Source organism: Myotis brandtii, unplaced genomic scaffold (genome assembly GCF_000412655.1).
Source record: "Myotis brandtii unplaced genomic scaffold, ASM41265v1 scaffold382, whole genome shotgun sequence".
NCBI lineage: Eukaryota > Metazoa > Chordata > Mammalia > Chiroptera > Vespertilionidae > Myotis > Myotis brandtii.
This window is the reverse complement of record NW_005364671.1, coordinates 976,478-997,786: the sequence shown is the minus strand read 5'-3', so window position 1 is coordinate 997,786 and position 21,309 is coordinate 976,478. Positions and strand designations below refer to the sequence as shown.

The 21,309-nt window shown below is 40.4% G+C and overlaps 1 protein-coding gene across 1 annotated transcript in view; it reads right to left on the bottom strand.

Moving 5' to 3' along the window:
• LOC102255805 (epidermal growth factor receptor substrate 15-like) overlaps positions 1-21,309 on the bottom strand; it is a 54,503-nt gene that overhangs the window by 18,483 nt on the left and 14,711 nt on the right. The window contains exons 4-9 of the mRNA XM_005872493.2: positions 15,139-15,342; positions 12,286-12,402; positions 11,991-12,081; positions 10,985-11,020; positions 8,760-8,896; positions 3,135-3,204 (exon numbers count right to left, since the gene is read on the bottom strand). Coding sequence (XP_005872555.1) covers positions 3,135-3,204; positions 8,760-8,896; positions 10,985-11,020; positions 11,991-12,081; positions 12,286-12,402; positions 15,139-15,342 — 655 coding nt within the window. The remainder of the gene's footprint in view (positions 1-3,134; positions 3,205-8,759; positions 8,897-10,984; positions 11,021-11,990; positions 12,082-12,285; positions 12,403-15,138; positions 15,343-21,309) is intronic.

The following is a 21,309-nucleotide window of genomic DNA, read 5'->3' as shown; positions in this document are numbered from 1 at the left end:
TGACAGGGGGCAGCGCCCAACCCCCTGATTGGCCCTGCTCTGTGCGTGACAGGGGTTGGCGCCGCAACCTCCCCATCGACCCTGCCTTGAGTGTGACAGGGGGCGGTGCCCCAACCCCCCAATCGGCCCTACCCTGAGCGTGACTGAGGGTGGCATTGCAACCTCCCGATCCGCCCTGCTCTGTGCATGACGGGGCGGCGCCCCAACTCCCCAATCGGCCCTGCTCTGAGCCTGACCAGGGGCTGCACTTAGGGATTGGGCGTGCCCTCTGCCACCCGGGAGCAGGCCTAAGCCAGCAGGTCGTTATCTCCCGAGGGGTCCCAGACTGCGAGAGGGCACAGGCCGGGCTGGGGGACCCCCCTCCCCGCCCCCTGAGTGCACAAATTTTTGTGCACCAGGCCTCTAGTCCTATATAATAAAGAGCTAATATGCTAATGTTCGTGATGCCCTCATGCCATAAACACCATTCAGCAGGAGGCTGCGTGTGTGGTGGGGCAGAGCCGCCGTGTTGCTCTGGAGATGGGGCGGAAGCAGGGAGGCACCCAGAGGAGGTGGGATCAACCCCGAGGTGACTCGCGGGACTGAGGGCAGGGCCTGAAGCAGCCAGAGAAGGCCGGAGGGGTCGGGGGCGAGGCCTTGCGCACTCAAGCTCTGGGTGGAGAGGTTAGGGCAGTGGTCGGCAAACTGCGGCCCCTTGAGTGTGGCTCTTCCACAAAATACCACATGCAGACACGCACGTACAGTGCGATTGAAACTTCGTGGCCACTCTCAAGGGGCCAAAGAGCCGCATGTGGCTCGCGATCCCTAGTTTGCTGACCACTGGGTTAGGGTGTCAAGACGGGACAGCGGGCGAGTGGGCCGGACTGTGTGATTTCGTGCACCGGGTCACTAGTCTGTATATATAAAAGCCTAAGCCACAGGCCCACCGGCTAGTAGCTATGACATGCACTGAACACCAGGGGGCAGACGCTCAATGCAGGAGCTGCTGAGTTGTGGTGACTTGGCAGCTGCGGTTCTCGGGTGATGCACCCGGAACCAGAGAGGAGGGAACCCGATTCCAGGGTGCCGAGAACTGCCCTCTTGCAATCCGGGACCCCTCAGGGGATGTTGGAGAGCCAATTTTGGCCCAATCCCCGCAGGCCAGGCTGAGGGACCCCACTGGTGCACAAATCCATGCACTAGGCCTCTTGTTCCTCTATAAATATGCTTTATCAAAAGGTCTGTTTTTCCCTGTATGTCCAACCTCCATTCCTTGTTCGTGTTATTCTCTTTGCTTGATATAGTCTCTTTCCATAACTGCTTATTAAAAACCCCAGTCCATTCTTTCAAGGCATACCGCAAAAGCCATCTTTTGCTTTTAAGTCATTCATGATTTACCCTAAATGGATGTGGTCTCCCTTTCTTTTAAATTTTTACAGTTCTAATGAACTCTCATGGCACTCACTATTCTTTAGTGTGGGCAACTGACAGTTAATTATAAATGTATTAACCTTTCATTTTATTTTCTTGGGGTATCCTTTCTAATTATATAATATCCCTAGCAATATATAAATTCATCAGTTTAATAAGGGAAGTCTAAAAAAGCATATGTATTTTAAAAAGATATAATTTAACCACTGTTACTAGAATAAGCCCTTTAAAAATCATATTTGCTGTCATTTAAATTTTTGGTTTAAATCAATACCCCATACAACATTAAATCTTGTTTTCTACATTCCTCTTTCTTGCTACTCATGTTGGAAGCTAAATTTCAACCTGAAAATAAATGATACACAGTGTTAAATCCTATCTTGTTACAATTTGTACAATACAAGAAATTCAAATTGTGAAGGCCTTTCTATTATCTTTCTCTATGCCCATAATCCTTAATTTGTCACAATCAACAAATTTTGTGTACTGAATAGCTCACCCTATTTCCATCTGAAAAATAAGGCAGTCTATTTTCAGCATGATATTGAAGTATTGACTTGTTTCAGTTCACTCCCTCTAATTTCCTGCTCTCCTACACAATAGCTGGTCTGTTTATTTGTAAATGAACTGTGAGAAAGAAGCAGAGTTACTTAGTTAAGAAAGCTTTTAGAATCTGTCACACTTAGCTTTTCTTTTTCTTTTTCTTTTTTTAAAATATATTTTGATTTTTTACAGAGAGGAAAGGAGAGGGATAGAGAGTTAGAAACATCGATCAGCTGCCTCCTGCACACCCCCTACTGGGGATGTGCCCGCAACCAAGGTACATGCCCTTGACCGGAATCGAACCTGGGACCCTTCAGTCCGCAGGCTGATGCTCTATCCACTGAGCAAAACCGGCTAGGGTGCTTTTCTTTTTAATATATTTTTTATTAATTTCAGAGAGGAAGGGAGAAGGAGAGAGAGAAAGAAACATCAATGATGAGAGAGAATCATTAATGGGCTGCCTCCTGCATGCCCCCTACTGGGGATTGAGCCTGCAACCTGGACATGTGCCCTTGACAGGAATTGAACCCGAGACCCTTCAGTCCGCAGGCCGACATTCCATCCACTGAGCCAAACCAGGTAGGGATGTCAGACTTAGCTTTGAATCTTGGCTTCACCTAGCTCAAATCTAATAAGCAGTATCATCCTAAATTACTCAATATTCTGGGTCCTCAATTTCTTGATCATTAAAATGAGAATATTACTTAAAGGTTATTAAAAGGACAAATGAAAAATTAGGTACCATAAACAAAGCATGTCTTATTACAGGACTTATCCACTATTTGGAAAGTTATTATAATTACCTATTGGAAGCCACAAATTTTTAAATCTAGGCCAAGATCCCTAAGAGTCAATGCTGACTTTGAAACTGCCAAACAACACTGCTTTTATAATGGAAAAAAAAAATGTTATTGGTTTTACTGACATTGGCGAGAATTTGTATTGTAGTAAAGATCTTCAACATGAACAATAAATGGGATAATGAATCATAAGGAAAGTAGAAAGTGATACATAAACACTTGCCATCATTATTATTATTGGTAGATTACAATTGGATATAACTATACAATAATTTTAAAGCCATACATAAGGAAATAGGACAAATACATTTGGAGACCAAAGAAAAGAAGCTTAAAGAAAAGGGTAATGCTTACTATTCAAATAAATTGATGTTTTCTTACCTGAATCACTAGCTGCAACAACAACTGTTCCACCAGGAGCAAAAGGATCATTGTGTTTCAATGTTTCTACCTAAACAAATTATACAAAACCATGAGAGAGGCAACATTTCATAGCTGAAACCTCATTGCTACACCAAAGAAAATATTCTTTACAAACTCTAAATTCACTAAGGAATACGGGCATTAGGAACAAATGTTTCCCCCTACTAATTTGCAATCTTATTAAATCAAAATGATACATATCATTTTCTAATTTCCTTTTATTATGAAATACAATATCCACTCATAAAACTGTATTAATCATATGTACAGTTTAACAAATAAGTATCAAGTGAACACATATGTAATCATCTTCCAAGAAACTGCCAACACCTCAGAAGTCATGTGTTCTTCTCCAATCACCATCCCATCCCTCCTCTGTAGAGGTAATTATTATCTTGACTTTGGTAGTATCCATTTCTTTTTTCTTCATAACTTTGATACTTGTATAGATGCACACTATTTTAACTTTTTATTTTGAAGTAATTTTAGATTTCTAGAACAGCTGTAAGGATAATACATAGCTCCCATATTCCCTTCACCCAGCTTCTTCTAATGTTAATATCTCATATAATCATGGTATAGCTATTAAAACTGAAGAATTAATACTGGTACAAAACTATAAACTATAGATTTTTATTTGGATTTTACCAGTTTTTCCATTAATGTCCTTTTCTTATTCCAGGATGACATACTGCATTTAGGATGCATACTATTCTCTTAAATATCCTAGTATTTAATATAGAAAATGCTAGATTTCCATTTTCTATTTGTTATCTTAAAATAGTTTAGCATTCTTCCCCTCAAAGAAAACATGCACTTGTGTATTAGGGAGAGGGAAGGAAGGGAGGGAGGGGGGGGGGGGGGGGGGGGTGTTTCTGCTAAAAAGATCCTGCCACTTTTAAATATGCCATGTAAAACTCTGTACCAAGTAGCAAGGGTGAGTAGCTACGAGTGAGGACTTTACCAGAAGCCAGTTGTCTTCCCACTTTACTTTAGTTTTTAATCATAGTCAAACAAATTGTGTCTTTAGGAAGACAACTGAACTTCTTTCTGGCATCAGGGTGTTTGTATGAGGCCATCCAAAAGCCTTGGCAGACAGTGAAAGGGGCATGAAAAGAGCTTTGCAATATTTATCTCCCACTCTGACTCTGAGTGTCAAAGGATAATGCAGAGCTTAATTTACAAATTCCCAAGTAAAACAGGTGTATTTGAAAAGAGACTTATATTCTGTTTATAAAAGAGGACCCATTAAAACTACTAGCAGAAAGAATTACTACTAATAAAGTTTTGGAATTGAAAATGACAGTACTTATTTTAACTGATGCCAATGATACTATTTATAAAACTAGCACACTAGTTTATATGCTGATTATATCTGTTGAATAATGAATAGCAATCAAAGAAAAAAATTAAGCTGGTCTGTATAGGAAATAAATTTCCATGGTTTCTAATATAATCATCAAAATATTGGTGTGAGACAGTCACTGGCATGATAATTTAAATCACCAACTATTATTGCTCTTCTTTTGACTTTGAGGGAGGTAAAAAAACAGGCCTGGTTTTTAATAATAATTTGCTAGTTTTGTGTACCATTACAGAGAGAAATGGAAAAAGCATGCCTACATGCATGTCAGGTTTAATTTCTATTCCTTCACCGAACACTGTGCAATCACCCTAAAAGGGCAACAGGCTAACAAGGGAAACAAGATGGACGCGTAGTCCATTTATCCTATATAATAGAAGGGTAATATGCAAATCGACTGAACAGCAGAACGACTGGTTGCTATGATGCACACTGACCACCAGGGAGCAGACGCTCAATGCAGGAGCTACCTCCTGGTGGTCAGTGAGCTCCCATTCACTGTGCAATCACCCTAAAAGGGCAACAGGCTAACAAGGGAAACAAGATGGACGCGTAGTCCATTTATCCTATATAATAGAAGGGTAATATGCAAATCGACTGAACAGCAGAACGACTGGTTGCTATGATGCACACTGACCACCAGGGAGCAGACGCTCAATGCAGGAGCTGCCTCCTGGTGGTCAGTGAACTCCCATGGGGGGGCGCTGCTCAACCCGAAGCTGATGGTTGGTGAGTGCAGCAGTGGTGGCAGGATCCTCTCCCGCCTCCGTGGCAGCACTAAGGATGTCTGACTGCCCACTTAAGCCATCAGGTGGACATCCCATGAGGACACCCGGACTGCAAAAGGGCACAGGCTGGGCTGAGGGACCCTCGCCCTCCGAGTGCACGAATGTCGTGCACCAGGCCTCTAATATATATAAAATAAAAGGCTAATATGCAAAGTGTCCCCTTGGGAGTTCTACCAGGAGTTCGATCACTTGCTATGATGTGTGCTGATCACCAGGGGGTGGCGCGGAATGAAGGAAGGCCCCAGCCAGCAGCTGATCGTCCCTGATCCCAGGCCAGGCCTAGGGACCCTACCTGTGGAAGAATTTCGTGCACTGGGCCTCTAATGAAGGAATAAGTGGTCATAACTATGTTATGTTCAGTTTGATAATTAGGCAATTTAGTACAAAAAGGTAATTTTCATAACTAAAATTCAGATGGTATGATTTTATAAAATTAATGCTCCAAAATCCTCCAATAAGGTAACCTAACTTACTACTGAAATTCCCTCTCTTCTTTATCAGCCATCCACTCTTGACTTTGACAATATGACTTAGCACCTACACAGTGCTACCAAACACCAGCTAGGATAGCAGGAAATGGCAGTTGTTTATTTTGGTTTGTTTGGTCTTTAAAATTATATCCCTTTGAGAACAAAGACCAGCCTTGAAGAAATAGAAAATACTTTTGAGGAGAGATTCATGACTGGAGGCATAATCAGAGGCCTGTTTTTGTTTGTTTGTTTGTTTTTTAAAAAAGATCACAAAATCAGGGGTTTTAAGAGCTATGAAGAAATAAAGTTCAATTGTAGGCTATAGGGGTAAAGACCTTAAGATTTTTGATCAAGTTTTGAATTCAGCCCTATCATTTACTAACTTATTACCACTTAACCTCTCTAAGCCTCATTTACTTTATCTTAAACATGAGGATAATAACATAAGCCTTACAGGATTATTGTGAAGATTAAATAAGGTAACACAAGAAAAGAACTTTGCACCATGCCTGGCATATAGAAAAGATTAGATAAACAGCTATTATTATATTATCAATTTGTTTTTTGTTTTGTTTTGCTTTTAATGGAGATCTATTAAGAGGAAGTGCAAGCTGCTTTAGAAAACTGGGGAGAAAAGAGGAAAAGTAAGAATAAATGGCAGAAATATTTCACCAGTATAGAGGAACAGGAGAAATTTGTTTATTTTTAAATTAGAAAAAGCTGCTTTGGCTTTTTTGCTCTTTAAATGATACGAGTGAAGAATGAGAGGGCAGAATAAGGTGAGAGGGAAAGAATTCAGGTTACAGCCAATTTAAGAAGAATTTGGCAAGTGGGTCCACACTGCAAACTATGTGTTATAGGAAAACACAGTATCCAGTAGCCTGTGGAAACCACAAATATTCAGTTACGGAGGCATTTGCTCAGTTTTACATCAATGGAAAATACCAGTTGTTGGCCAAATAGTTCCTTACCAAATACAGTAAGGAAGCAATTCAAGAACATCAAAATCTATTATCTTTAACTACCATACTGTAGTCTGTGTCTAAGAGGTTTTTTCTTAGGAAGTATTCTCTTTTTTCTTTTTTTAATCCTCACCCGAGGATATTTTTTCATTGATTTTTTAGAGAGAGTGGGAGAGAGAGGGAAAGAGAGAGAGAAATATCAATGTGAGAGAAACACAGCAATTGGTTGCTTCCTGCATGAACCCTGACCAGGGCCTGGGCTGGGGAGGAGTCTGCAATCAAGGCACGTATCCTTTCGGTCCCCAGGTCGATGCTCTATCCACTGAGCCAAACTGGCTAGGGCTTAAAGAAGTATTCTTAATCCAAGAGTAATGAAAGACAAAATTTTTGCTTCAAATGCCTGTCACTCAACTGATCCTTTCTGGGTCTGGTTTACTCATAAACATGAAAATCCTGCCCCCCAAAAATAAGCCTCCAAATAATTTTTTTCTACAACTCCCAAATTACTCATAATTATTGAAATTACATCATAGCTACATAAAAGTTTGTTAGAATATTTCATTATATTACTTTATTTTAAATATGTTTAAATACCCATGATATAAAGATTTTGTTTTTAAAGACTCCAGATGATAAACCACTTAGTTGTATAACCTTGGCTATGCTAAGTTAATTATTCTGAGTCCAAGTGTTCTTATTCTTAAAGTAGACACATCAACACCTACTTTGCAAGGTTGATGTGAAGATTAGGAATGTAAAGCACACAGAAGTATCTGATCATAGTATGTGGTTATTAAATAGTGATTGTTGTACTATGTATGTTCTCAAGACTCTGACATTTAGTGGGAATTTGTACTTCTTTGTAAGACAACATTCCAGATGTGTCTATAAAATAACAATTATTTTATTTTTCTAAAACATTAATGTTGTTCCCTCTAAATTGATTTTCATTATTTCAATAATGCATATCAAACATTTCTAAAAACCTTTACTTAACACATTGCAGACCAGTAGTTTTATTGCTAGCTTTACTCAGTGGCCAGATAAGTTTCTAATGAATGAGTACAAAAAACATTTTACATAAATGTTAAAGGCACACTTTAAAATTAAATACCCATTGCATTTTGAAGTTATTTATTACATGTTCTTAGAAGCTAATATCTTTTTAAAATATATTTTGTAAAACACCGTGTAATATAAAAACACGAGAATTCTCATGATCCGTCCATAATGTGTTTTAATATTGGTATATGGATTTCTAAACATTTATTTTAATACTAGAGGCCCAATGCACGGAATTCGTGCACGGGTGGGGTCCCTAGGCCTGGCTGGCGATCAGGGCCAATCAGGTTCCCTGCTTCCCCTCCTCCTCCTTCCCTTGCTGCCCACGTCTGCCACCACCCACCCCCGGTTCCCCATCCCAATCAGGTGATCGGGGCCTGTGGGCCAGGGGTAGGGACCCGGGAGGTTGGCCACTGGCCCCGAGGAGGGAGCTGGCCCTCGGCCCCCCTGGAAAAGGTGCCGCGTCCACTGCCACCCACCCCCGGTTCCCCATCCCAGCCGATTGGGCGATCAGGGCCTGCTGGCTGCGGGGAGGAACCAGGAAGTTGGCCAGCAGGCCCCATCGGTGATCGGGGCCTGCGGGCTAGAGGCAGTTCCCGCATTGAGTGTCTGCCCCCTGGTTGTCAGTGGGTGCCATAGCGACCGGTCATTCTGGTGGTTCTGTCATAACAGTTGCTTAGGCTTTTATATATATAGATCCCCAATGGGACAATATTTGGTCCTTTGAAGGGTAGACTTGATTTTTGGATGACATAAGTTATTCTAGTTAATTCCAGTGGGTGATCAAGCTCTGAACCAAAAACTAGATGGGCTGAATGAAACTAAAAATCCTATATGGCCCATCAGAAGTAACCTAAAACAGGATTCTTTCACCTGTATATTGCAAGAAACTCACAGCACTTGTTACCCATTTAACAGTTTTTAACCCTCCCACTTACCGATGTAGTACTGCTATTGCTGGCTGCACTGAAAGGGTCAGTACTAGAAGTGACAAAGGGATCAGCAGAAGATTGTTTGAAGAAACAGTCAGAGGCAAATGGATCTGAACCTTTGAAAGGATCACCTCCAAATGGATCTAAGAAAATGCAGCATTATTATGAGACTAAAAAACTATTACACTGAATTTCCTGTCACTTGAAGGCATGACAACTTGCAGTAATAAAAAGACATTTTGTTATTTTTTTATCAATCAAAATACTTTATTTTTAAAAAATTTATCTTTATTGTTGAAAGTATTACAGATGTCCCCTCCCTCCGATCCCCATCCCCATCCCCATTTTGAACTCCTACAGAATCTAAGTTATGTACTTTCTATCATGACTATTGATCTTTAAAAAAAGGTATAGACAGTTCCATCTAGTTAAACAGCTTTAACTAACATTCTTCACCATTCACCCAAAGCACACCAATAATTCCAACACTTACTACACAAATGTTTCCTGTATGGTAGGTTTTAATAACACCTCTAAGTTAGTTCTAATTGGGGGTGCTCCTAATTGAAGGAGGGGGGACTAGAAATTCCATAATGGTTTTGATAAAAGATAAGTGTCCTTAAAAAAAAGAAAATCCTCACCAGAGGATATGTTTATTGATTTTAGAGAGAGAGGAAGATAACATTGATGTGAGAGAGAAACATTATCAGTTGCCTCCCATATACACCCCAACCAGGGATTGAATACACAACTTTGATATGTGTCCTGACTGGGAATCGAACCAGCAACCTTTTGGTGTATGGGACAACGCTTGAACCCAACTGAACCACCCGGCCAGGGCAAAAGATAAGAGTCTTTTACATAATAAAATTATTTTTTAAAATTAGCATATAATTTCAAGGGATCCCATTTTAAGATCCTTAATTTATGCTATCATTAACTAAAATAAAACAACAACAAAAACTTTTAAATGTCTTTCTTTCTCTAGCTCAAGGGTAACAGCCAATATTTGGAACAGGTTCGCAAAGAAAACTAAATGGTACAAATGATTGGCTTTATTCTAATGCAAAATCCCAGAAAAAGAATATCTTAAAGCCTGGCTGGTGTGGCTAAATTGGTTGAGTGTCATCCCATGCACCAATAGGTCACTGGTTCAATTCTGGCCAGGGCACATGCCCAGGCTGTGGGCTCAATCCCCAGCAGGGGGCATGCAGAAGGCAGCAGATCAATGTTTCTCTCTTCTCGATGTTTCTATCTCTCTCTCCCTCTTCCTACCTCTCTCCCTCAAATCAATAAAAACATACTTTTTAAAAAAAGAATATCTTGCCCTAGCTGGTTTGGCTCAGTGGACAGAGCATCGGCCTGAGGACTGAAGGGTCCCAGGTTTGATTCCTGGTCAGGGCACATGCCTGGGATGCGGGCTGGATCCCCAGTAAGGGGTGTGAAGGAGACAGCCGATCCATGATTCTCTCTCATCATGGCTATTTCTATCACTCTCTCTTCCTTTCTGAAATCAATAAAAATATATATTTTCTTTAAAAAAGAATATCTTAAAAAGCCTGACATTTAGTAAATCTTTAAGATGTTTCTTTTTTGTCCTAGCCAGTTTGCTCAGTGGTTGGAGCGTTGGCCCTTGGACTGAAGGGTTCTGGGTTCAATTCTCGTCAAGGGCACATACCTTGGTTGCAGGCTCTATCCCAGGCCCCAGTCAGGGAGTGTGTGGGAGGTAACCAATCGATGTCTCTCTCTCACATTGATTTTCTCTCTCTCTGTCTCTCTCCCTCCCTTCCACTCTCTCTAAAAATCAAAGGAAAAATATCCTCGGGTGAGGATTAACAAAACAAAACAAAACAACACAAAACAAAACAAGACAAAACAAAAGATGTTTCCTTTTCCTCCATTCATTGGAGTAGAGTGTAAAAAGAAAGTTCTAAGCCCTGTAGTGTAACTCACTATATTTACCTAATCCTTGACTAATAAGGAGAAATCAGTGTAAATATTGCTAAAAGCATCAAAGTATAAACACTAATGTCATTTTTTAAAAAGTAAAGCTAACAGTTAAGTAAATTCACAAGAATCTACCACTTTCACTCTAAAAATGCAAGGAACACACAACATCAAGTGAAACCTTAGATAAGTTTCAAAACTAAATAAAAAGTAAGTCCATTTCCTATAACTACCCATTCGGATCTCTCATTCCTAAATACAACATAAATTTATAATATACTGACCAATTTTCCCGAAAGGATCATCCTTGAAAGGATCACCTATGATAAAATAAATAAGCAGAAATCAAAATAATATTTACTATGTGGCACCATTACTTAAAGGTAACTTTAAAACAAAAGCACAGTTTCTTAAAGCAATATTTGTTTCATTAATCCCATTGCAAAGTAAATAAAACAATGAGATAAAAAATAAAAATAAAACAATGAATGCCATCCACCTTTAGGAAATATTTAAAATAATAAAGAGTAAAGGTAGAACATCAACACACCTCCTAAGAGAGTCAAATTTGAATCACAGACTATACTTACCTCTTGATCACAAGTTACAGAAGGATGAGAAAAGACAGGCATGACAGCAAGAATTTTACTAACAAAATCTCTACTCTTCACAACAGTATGAAATGAGTATTACTATCACCACTAGACTCATTACTGCCATGACTCTAAACCAGTCACGCTTAGTCATGGCAGTAATGAGATCAGTCTGCCATCTTTAAAACTGATATAAATTGACCTATCAGTTTCACAAGGTGATTTTAGAAATAAAATGCAAAAAGAGCTTTAACACAAGTAGTATTTAGCATAGTTTAGAGTGACATCAGATAGTTTAATTTATTAAACTTATGTTTCTTCAATAAGACTATAGGAACCTTAAGGGCAGGGATCAGGATACTATTATAGCTTCCATTGTTTTAAAAGCGTGATATTGGCACTTTTAGTAAATAACTGCTGATTGACTTAAGAGTGCTCCACATCTCTCCTTTTGATCCCTATTCTGAAGAAATATACTCTTATTCAGGAGTTTCTAAAACATAATTAAAGGCTTAGTCCCAGGATTTAGTTGCGTAAAGATAACAAATACTAAAATCTGAGCATATAAAACCTTACTCTCCACTCTACTTTTTTATAACAAGTAGGCTATCAAAATTGAAGCCCTAATTCTTATACAGTTTATATATTTAAAAGCCTTTTTTTGGTAAATCTATAATATAAAAATAGGAGTACTTACTGCCAACAAAAGGATCAGACTGAAAAAAATCCAAGTTTGTATCTGTAACTGGATCTGTCAGGGAACTTGATTCTACAGTAAATGGGTCTTCCTAAAAATAATTTTAAATAAGAAAAAAAATTTTAGGAATCAAAGTTTTAAAAGGTAACATTTTAAAATAACATGCTTTGAAAAATCAACTGATGGTAATATAACAAATATTTCTGTAGCATAAAGTTCATTTAACACATTTTCCTCTTTCCTTAGCATAAAGGAAACCACCAATAAGAGCATTTACATATAAAATTATTTTTACCTCTTTTGAAAGTCTGTCACTGTTAAATTCAGGACAAACTTTTTCATTGACAGCTGCAGTCACCACTTCGATTTCATCAGTCACACCACAAGGCAGTATTTCAGGACTACTTCTTACCTACAAAATATTAATGCCACAAGGACTAACAATGTATTTTCTACTTGGAAGAAAAAATGACAAAGAAAACCCCCAAATTACTAGAAAATAAAAAGGCAAGCAGAATATATTCATTGAATGACTTCTCCTATAATCTTTCTTGGGAAATGGTATCACCAAGCATAGATGTCACTGAGGTCTTCCTTAACCACTTCCCTTTGGTCATCCCTCAGCTAGATTCCATGTCTTAAAGTATCTGCCTCCTACCTTTTTTTCAGATTCTTAACTTCTTTTTCATCCTATCACTATCCTCCATTTATATCATTTCTGGTCCAAATTATTATAGTAACCTTCCAACTGCTTTTGTGCCTCCAATATATGCCCTTCCAATCTATCCTTTCTTATAATAATCAAAGTAATAGATTTAAAATATATATCTGATCTTAACCCTTCAGGCTAAAAGTCCTCCAATGGCTTCCCATTGGTTTCTGGATTTATAACAGTAGATAATAAGGCTTAATGCCCTGGCCAGTTGTTCAGTGGTTAGAGCGTCAGCCCATGGACTGAAGGGCCTCAGTTTCAATTCCCAGTCAAGGGCACATACCTCAGTTGCAGGTTTAATCCCTGGCCCTAGTCAGGCCCGAGCGGGAGGCAACCAATTGATGTGTCTCTGACACATCTCTCTCTCTCTCTCTCTCTCTTTCTCTCTCTCTCTCTCTCTCTCATCCCTTCCACTCTCTCTAAAAATCAATGGAGCCCTGACTGGTTTGGCTCAGTGGATAGAGCGTCGGCCTGCGGACTGAAGGGTCCCAGGTTCGATTCGGTCAAGGGCATGTACCTTGGTTGCGGGCACATCCCCAGTGGGAGGTGTGCAGGGAGCAGCTGATCGATGTTTCTCTCTCATCGATGTTTCTAACTCTCTATCCCTCTCCCTTCTTCTCTGTAAAAAATCAATAAAATATATATTTTAAAAATCAATGGAAAAAATGTCTTCACTCCTTGGGTGAGATTAAAAAAAAAGTGGCAGGGGCAATCTCCATTTAACACCACGCTGTCTTTGAAGAATAACCTAGTAATTTTACCTTTTGTGCTTAAAAGAAAATTCTATAATGTGTCTAGCACTGTACTGTCTAAACAAAATCAAGTATTAATTTTACATCTCTTACTGCTTAATTTAGACTAAAGCAACTCTCACATGGACCATTCCAACAGTCTTAATATGTGTCCAATCCAACTCTCCAATCCACTTTTCACATTTCCTAAAAAGTAAGTTTAATCCTGTTACTTCTTGCTTAAAATTCTTAAATGCCTACCTACTTTTGTGTGATAAATTCCCCAATGCTTCAAGATAAATCCAAATTCTTTTTTTAAATCCTCATCCAAGATATTTTTTCCATTGATTTTTAGAGGGAGGGAGGGTAGGAGAGAGAGAAACATTGATGTGAGAGAGACACATCGATTGGATGCCTCCCACACGTGCCCCAAACCAGGGCCAGGGATTGAACCTGCAACCCAGGTATGTGCCCTTGACTGGGAATGGAACCCTGACCCTTGTGTGAGTGGGCAGACACTCTAACCACTGAGCCATATCGGCCAGGGCTACATCTAAATTTCTTATCGTCTGGCTCTTTCTGACCGAAAAGTGGTCATTTTTATCCAGGTACACATCACCATCACCCAGGGAATTTGTTTTTAAAATATATGTACCTAGCTATATCCCAGAAACTCAAGTTTGGAGTAGGGCTCAGGCATCTATATTCTGATAAAGTACCAGAGGTAAGGCGGGCGCCCACCAGGAGAAAGCCACATCTTCTATCAATACTCTCCCACCATCACAAGATACTCTTCAAAAACTTCCCACGACCCTGTGCAGCATGTTTTCTCCCACCTCAGACCTGATGCTCATGCTGCTTTCTCTGCCAGGAATGTACCACTTCTCCTTTGCTTACGTACCCCTTTTTCACTTTGAAGGTCACTTGTGAAGTTCTCCCTATAACATCTTCTCTGAGCCCCCTCCAACCTGAATGTCCCATGCCTCCTTTGTCACAGCCCTTTCACACAGTGTTACACTACTAGACTGTGCTGCTTGAAGGCAGAGTTCCTTAGTCTTTTTTCTCTATAGCTCTCACACATAACACAGCAGTACTCCTTTTTTTTTTTTGCTTTTTTAAAAAAATTATTTTTATTGATTTCAGAGAGGAAGGGAAAGGAAGAGAGAGAGATAGAAATATCAATGATAAGAAGGAATCATTGATTGGCTGCCTCCTGCATGTTGGACCGAGCTCGCAATCCAGGCATGTACCCTTGACCAGAATCGAACCTAGGACCCTTCAGTCTGCACGCTGACGCTTTATCCACTTAGCCAAACTGGCTAGGGCAAACAGCAATACTCTTTTACATAGTCAGTGGTCTCTAGATAACTGATAAATAACTGTCCTCAACATTAGGAAATAAAGCATTACTTTCAGCTCTGGGTAAGAATATTTAAAAACAATTTCTAAAAGTTATTATCTAGCGAACTACTGTTTTGAAAACATATATACAAGTAGACCGGTTAAATTACATTTTAAAATTGTTAAAACTCTTACAACTGTTGGATTAGTTCCTACTCTGCCTCTCAAAAAAAGAAAATCTCCATTGTCCTCAGATAAGGCAAGGCCACATAGTTGTATGAGATATGATATCAACAAAACTTTTATCTGAATCAATTTCTTTTCCTGAAGTTGATTTTGAGGGTTAGGTAACTATTAGACTCACTGGAGACTCCTGGTGTATGGGCTCCGACTCTAGGTTGCTCTGGCCTTCAGCGTGTTCATTCAGGTTGGCTGTTTCACTGCTGCTGGTGCTGAGGCTACAATAATCTGTGGTGCCATTCACAAGAATGCCATGTGGGCTACTGCGCCAATTTAATGGATTACTATGGTTTTCCAGCTCTTTCATTTCCATCAATTTCATTTGTATCTGTCAACACAAAGTACAAGTACAAACAGAATATATTACCAGAAAGACATGCAATGTAAATATGGCTATACCCATTGACTTGATCAAAGATACATTTGCTTCTATAAAGAGAATATGCTGGGAATAAAGCATGACGTAGAGATTTCAGTAATCCATCCCAGTAAGTTCTCCTCTTGAAATTCCAATACATGTGGATTTTGAAAGCTCTAAGAATTTTGACTCAAATATTTGTATACTGGCAGACCTTTAGGGTATAATTAGAAAAAGAAGGGTCAAGGTAATGGGGAAAAGAGAGCAAAGTGACAGAGCAAGAGAACATGGCGTAGTGAAGCATTAGAAGAGATAAAGGAAGTTGAGGGACAGTACACGAGGTTTTAGATCCACCCATACTCTTATTGGGAAGGAGAGGAGTGAAGACAAAGATAGTATGAGCTCTGGGATTTCTTATTAATGAGCTAGAGCTCATGAAGTAGTTTCTAAATCAGAGGTGGGGCACTGTTTTTCTGCCAAGGGCCATTTCGATATTTATAACATCATTCGTGGGCCATACAAAATTATAAACTTAAAAATTACCCTGCTATATTTGGTAAAAATTTTAATTAACTCACTCCTTATGCCTTGGCAAGGCCAGACCAAATGATTTCACGGGCCTTATATGGCCCTCAGGTGGAATATTCCCTGACCCTAAAAAGCTAAGCTATGCTAAATATGCTAAGTAAAAGGCACTCGAAGTTTTTTTATCCCAATATCCAAGTGACTTTATACTCTTGGGACAATAGTGAGACACAGAGGGTAGAAGTCAATAAATTTTAATACACACACACACAAATGTTGGGGCTCAGTGGCAAGAAAAAAATTGCTTATTTATATTAACATCTGTAAAGAATTTACAAATATCTTAAAGAGATTGAGAAGGCAGAATAAAAAAATGTTTGAGTGAAAAGGAATATTCTCAATTTCATAAAGTATATATATTGTAAATGACATTAAAATTCCCTGTATTTATGCTTTTTGCTTTTAGCAAATATAAAAATGACCCACTGACATTTCAGAAATCCAGGCTCCGTTCATGTAGCCTTATTTTCCCTATAAGGTTTTTAAGTTGCTCAATTTGAAATCTGTAATTTACCACAGATCTTTTGGGGTCATAACCCTGAGAAAGATCATGATTTTGGATTGGGAGACAGATGTAAATCCAGCTCTGTCACTTTCCAGTTAGGTGATCTTAGTCAGAGTAACCTCTCCAAGTCTATTCCTTAATCCAAAAGGGAGTAATAATCACCTGTTTATATGAAGCAAAGAATTCTGTGAAATGTAAAGGACTATGTAAATGACTTGTAAAAATGTGTGTAAAAGTTCCTAGCACTCTGCATTTCCCACTACTATAGCAAAAATTTCCTGTTCCTCTTCCACTAATTCACCCATCTTTTAAATGTTAAAGACCTTGAGCTCTTTGAGGATAGAGACCACACTTTTCGTTGTTGTTGTTTTGAGACCACAACTTTTGGTATCAACTTTGTACCTCCAATGATGCATACTGTAAGTGCTTAATATATGTTCACTTAATGAACACAAGTATTGTGCGTATAAATTTAAACAGTGGGCATCAGAAAGCATATATATCTACCAATTTATATACTACACATTTGTAACACACAGCATGTATGTGCCTTGTATGTTGCTAGTGCTAAAGAGCAGTGGCTTATATATGTTTTTTTTAAACTTTAATCCATAGAAAGAAATATATTTTACATCCTAACTCAGTAAATACGTATGTATTTATTTGAAGTCTCTGTGTATATATCTATACTAATAAAAGTTTAATATGCTAATTAGACTGGACATCCTTCCAGACAAAGCCGGGGCTGCAAGGGAAACCTGGGTCCCAGGTGCCAGAGGGAAGATGGTGCCGGCAGCCGGGGGAAGGAAGGTCTACTGTTGCACGAATTTCATGCATTGGGCCGCTAGTGTATACATAAAAGGCTAATATGCAAATGGACCAAATGGACCAAACTGGCGGAACGACCAGTCGCTATGACATGCACTGACCACCAGGGGGCAGATGCTCAATGCAGAAACTGCTTCCTGGTGGTCAGTGTGCTCCCACAGGGGGAGCACCGTTCAGCCAGAAGCTCTGAGCTGGGCTCACGGCTGGCGAGCACAGTGGCAGTGGCGGGAGCCTCCCTTGCCTCTGCAGCAGTCGGACATCTCCCAAGGGCTCCTGGACTGTGAGAGGGTACAGGTCGGGCTGAGGGACACCCTCCCCCCCCAAGTGCACGAATTTCGTGCACCGGGCCTCTAGTATATAATATAGACACATACATAATCATACATAGTTTATATATGATTTCACATACACATATATGCTTATACAGTGGTGAAACAAGTTTCATGAATACTTATCCTTACTACATGTAATGCACCCTGATGTTTTCTATTCTTTCATTAAACATTTTTTTTATCATGACCACTTAATTTCAATACCTACTACAACCTTGCCATCAAAAATTTAAAACCTTAACACTAAAATAATACCCATCATACAGATGCAGTAGTAAGTGGATATACCAGCCTATTAATTCTATTTAGGGCAGTTTGTTCCCCATGGTTATGTCTGAGACAGTAGACTCTTGAAGAGAACTAGGCATTCTTGAGTCTGGCTCTCTCATACACCTGTCACTAAGCCTGTGTTCTTCCTTAGTCTCTGAGTAAACTTAAGGTGATATAAAAAAAAATACGTCATACAACACAAGCTCTTTGTAAATTGTGCAAGGAAAGTGCAATAAACGGTTAAAACACCTTTAAAATACTTGTATAAAAGCAGCATACATCGTATAACCACAAGAGATTTAAGGTCAGAGGTCTTTTGCTTTTTTCTTGCTTCAAGTACTAGGTAAGACTTAAAGATGAAAATTCAGCAAGTTAGAAAAATTTTCGTCAGCTAGTCCTTTTTCCAGAAAAGCTAGTTTAAGCTTTAGAGAGCAATTAAGTCTCAGGCTAATTTACAACCAGATTTTCATTTTTACAGACTCATGGGAATATATTGCCCGCTGTGGGAAAGACACACAAGCCATTGAGTAACATGTAAGAAATAGAGGTGTGTTTATTATTTATTTATTTTTTCGAAATTTCAATTATATTTTTTACTTAAAATGTTATTCATGATTGTCTTAATAAAATATATTTAATTGCAAAAATAACCTGTCTTAGAATACAGCTTGAATTGTATAAGCTTGAGTTGTGTCTGGCTCTCTCATACACCTGTCACTAAGCCTGTGTTCTCTTCAAGATTCTACTGTCTCAGACATAACCATGGTGAACAAACTGCCCTAAAAAGAATTAATAGGCTGGTATATGGGAATATAAGAGGGAATCATTGATTGGCTGCCTCCTGCACGTTGGACCGAGCTCGCAACCCAGGCATGTGCCCTTGACCAGTACCATTTACTACTGCATCTGTATGATGGGTATTATTTTAGTGTATGAGCCCAACATATTTATTTGGAGGTCAGATGCAAGGCAATAATTCCTTCTTTTTTTTTTTTTTTAAGTCTTTATAATCAGACTCAAGGGTGAATACACAAGACAATATACAGATGATGTATTATAGAATTGCATACCTTAAACCTGTATAATTTTTTTTTTATTGATTTTTTACAGAGAGGAAGGGAGAGAGAGAGAGAGTCAGAAACATCGATGAGAGAGAAACATCGATCAGCCGCCTCCTGCACATCCCCCACCAGGGATGTGCCCGCAACCCAGGTACATGCCCTTGACCAGAATCGAACCTGGGACCCTTCAGTCCGCAGGCCGACGCTCTATCCACTGAGCCAAACCGGTTTCGGCAATAATTCCTTCTAAAGATACCAAACACACTTGGTAATACAGTTTACTGAGGCTATTTTCCTTGCTCACAAACATTGTTTTATTTTCTAATGATAATTTATAATACTGAGTCCGGTCTACTTTTCTTATTTATACTCCTTCCTTTGAAAGAAGTCACCTTTCTTCCTTTTTAAAAAAAAAATATTTTTATTGATTTCAGAGAGGAAGGGAGGAGAGGGAGATAGAGACATCAATGATGAGAGAGACTCATCAATCAGCTGCCTCCCACACACCTGAAACTGGGGATTGAGCTCGCAACCCGGGCATGTGCCCTGGCTAGGAACCAAACCGTGACATCCTGCTTCATAGATCGATGCTCAACTACTGAGCCATGCCAGCTGGGCAAGAAGTCCCCTTTCAAAAAGTCAAAGAACAGAAAACAAAAAGACAAGCCAGATGTTGAGAGAAATTATTTGTAAATCAAACATCTGATAAAGGAATTATGTCCAGAATATATATTTTAAAAACTTATAATTTAATAACAAGAAGACAACCCAATTTTAAAAATGGGCAAAACAATTAGACATTTCATCCAAGGAGATATATGAATGGCTAATAGGCACATGAAAAGATACTCAGCATTGCTAATCATTAAGAAAATACCTTCTAGCCCTAACCGGTTTGGCTCGGTGGATGGAGCGTCGGCCTGCGGACTCAAGGGTCCCGGGTTCGATTCCGGTCAAGGGCATGTACCTTGGTTGCAGGCACACATACCCAGTGGGGAGTGTGCAGGAGGCAGCTGATCGGTGTTTCTCTCTCATTGATGTTTCTAAATCTCTATCCCTCTCCCTTCCTCTCTGTAAAAAATCAATAAAATATATTAAAAAAAAAAGAAAATACCTTCTAGAATAGCTATATTAAGAAAGTGGACAATGAAGGTGTTGGTAAGAATTTAGAGAAACTGGAACCCTCAGACATTGCTGAGGGGACTGTAAAATGGCACAGCCACTTTGGAAAACAGTTTGGCAATTTAAAGTTAAAAAAAAGTTGAGCAAAACTTTACAATATAACTAACGATTCCATACCCAAGATAAATGAAAACATATATATGTCCACATAAAGAATTATATGCAAATGTTTGTAGCAGCATTATTCATTACTAGAGGCCCGATGAACGAAATTCGTGCAAGAGTAGGCCTTCCTTCCCCCTGCTGCCGGCACCGGCTTCCCTCTGGCACCTGAGACCTAAGCTTGCTTCCTTCCAGCCGCCGGCAGGTACCCAGGACCCAGGCTTACTTCCTTCGGCCGCCGGCAGGCACTCAGATCCAGGCTGGCTTCCCTCTGGCTGCCCGCAGACCCGGGACCTGAGCTGGCTTCCCTCTGGCCGCCAGCTGGCACCCAGGACCTGGGCTGCCTTCCCCCCGGCCACCCACCAACACCTAGGACCCAGGACCTGGGCTGGCTTCCCTCTGGCCACCCATTAGCACCCGGGACCCAGACTGGCTTCCCTCCTGCCACCTGCAGGCACCCGGGACCCAGGCTTCCCGCCAGCCTTGGCTTCGTCCAGAATGACATCCAGAATGACATCTGGTCTAATTAGCATATTACCCTTTTATTATTATAGACCAGAGGCTCAGCGCATGAAATCATGCGTGGGAAGGTTCCCTAGGCCTAGCCTGCGATCAGGGCCATCTTCTGCCCGTTCACCAGTCCCCAGTCCTGCCCCAACACCGCCACTGATCGATCAGAGCCTGCGGGCCAGGGGAAGGGACCAAGAGGTCTGCCTTCCACCTGCTCGCCAGTCCCCAGTCCCGCCCCGCGTGCCACCCATCCCGGTTCCCCCATTCGCCATCCACTGATCCATCGGAGACTGCGGGCCGGGGGGAGGGATCAAGAGGTCTGCCTTCCACCCGTTCACCAGTCCCCAGTCCCACACCACCCACCCCAGTTCCCCTGTTCACCATCTGCTGATCCATCGGAGCCTGTGGGCCAGGGGGAGGGACCAAGAGGTTTGCCTTCCGCCCACTTGCCAGTCCCCAGTCCCACCCTGCCACCACCCACCCAGTTCCCCGTTCGCCATGCTGCAATTGGAGCCTGTGGGCCGGGGGAGGGACCAAGAGGTTGGCTGTTCTGCCCGCTTGC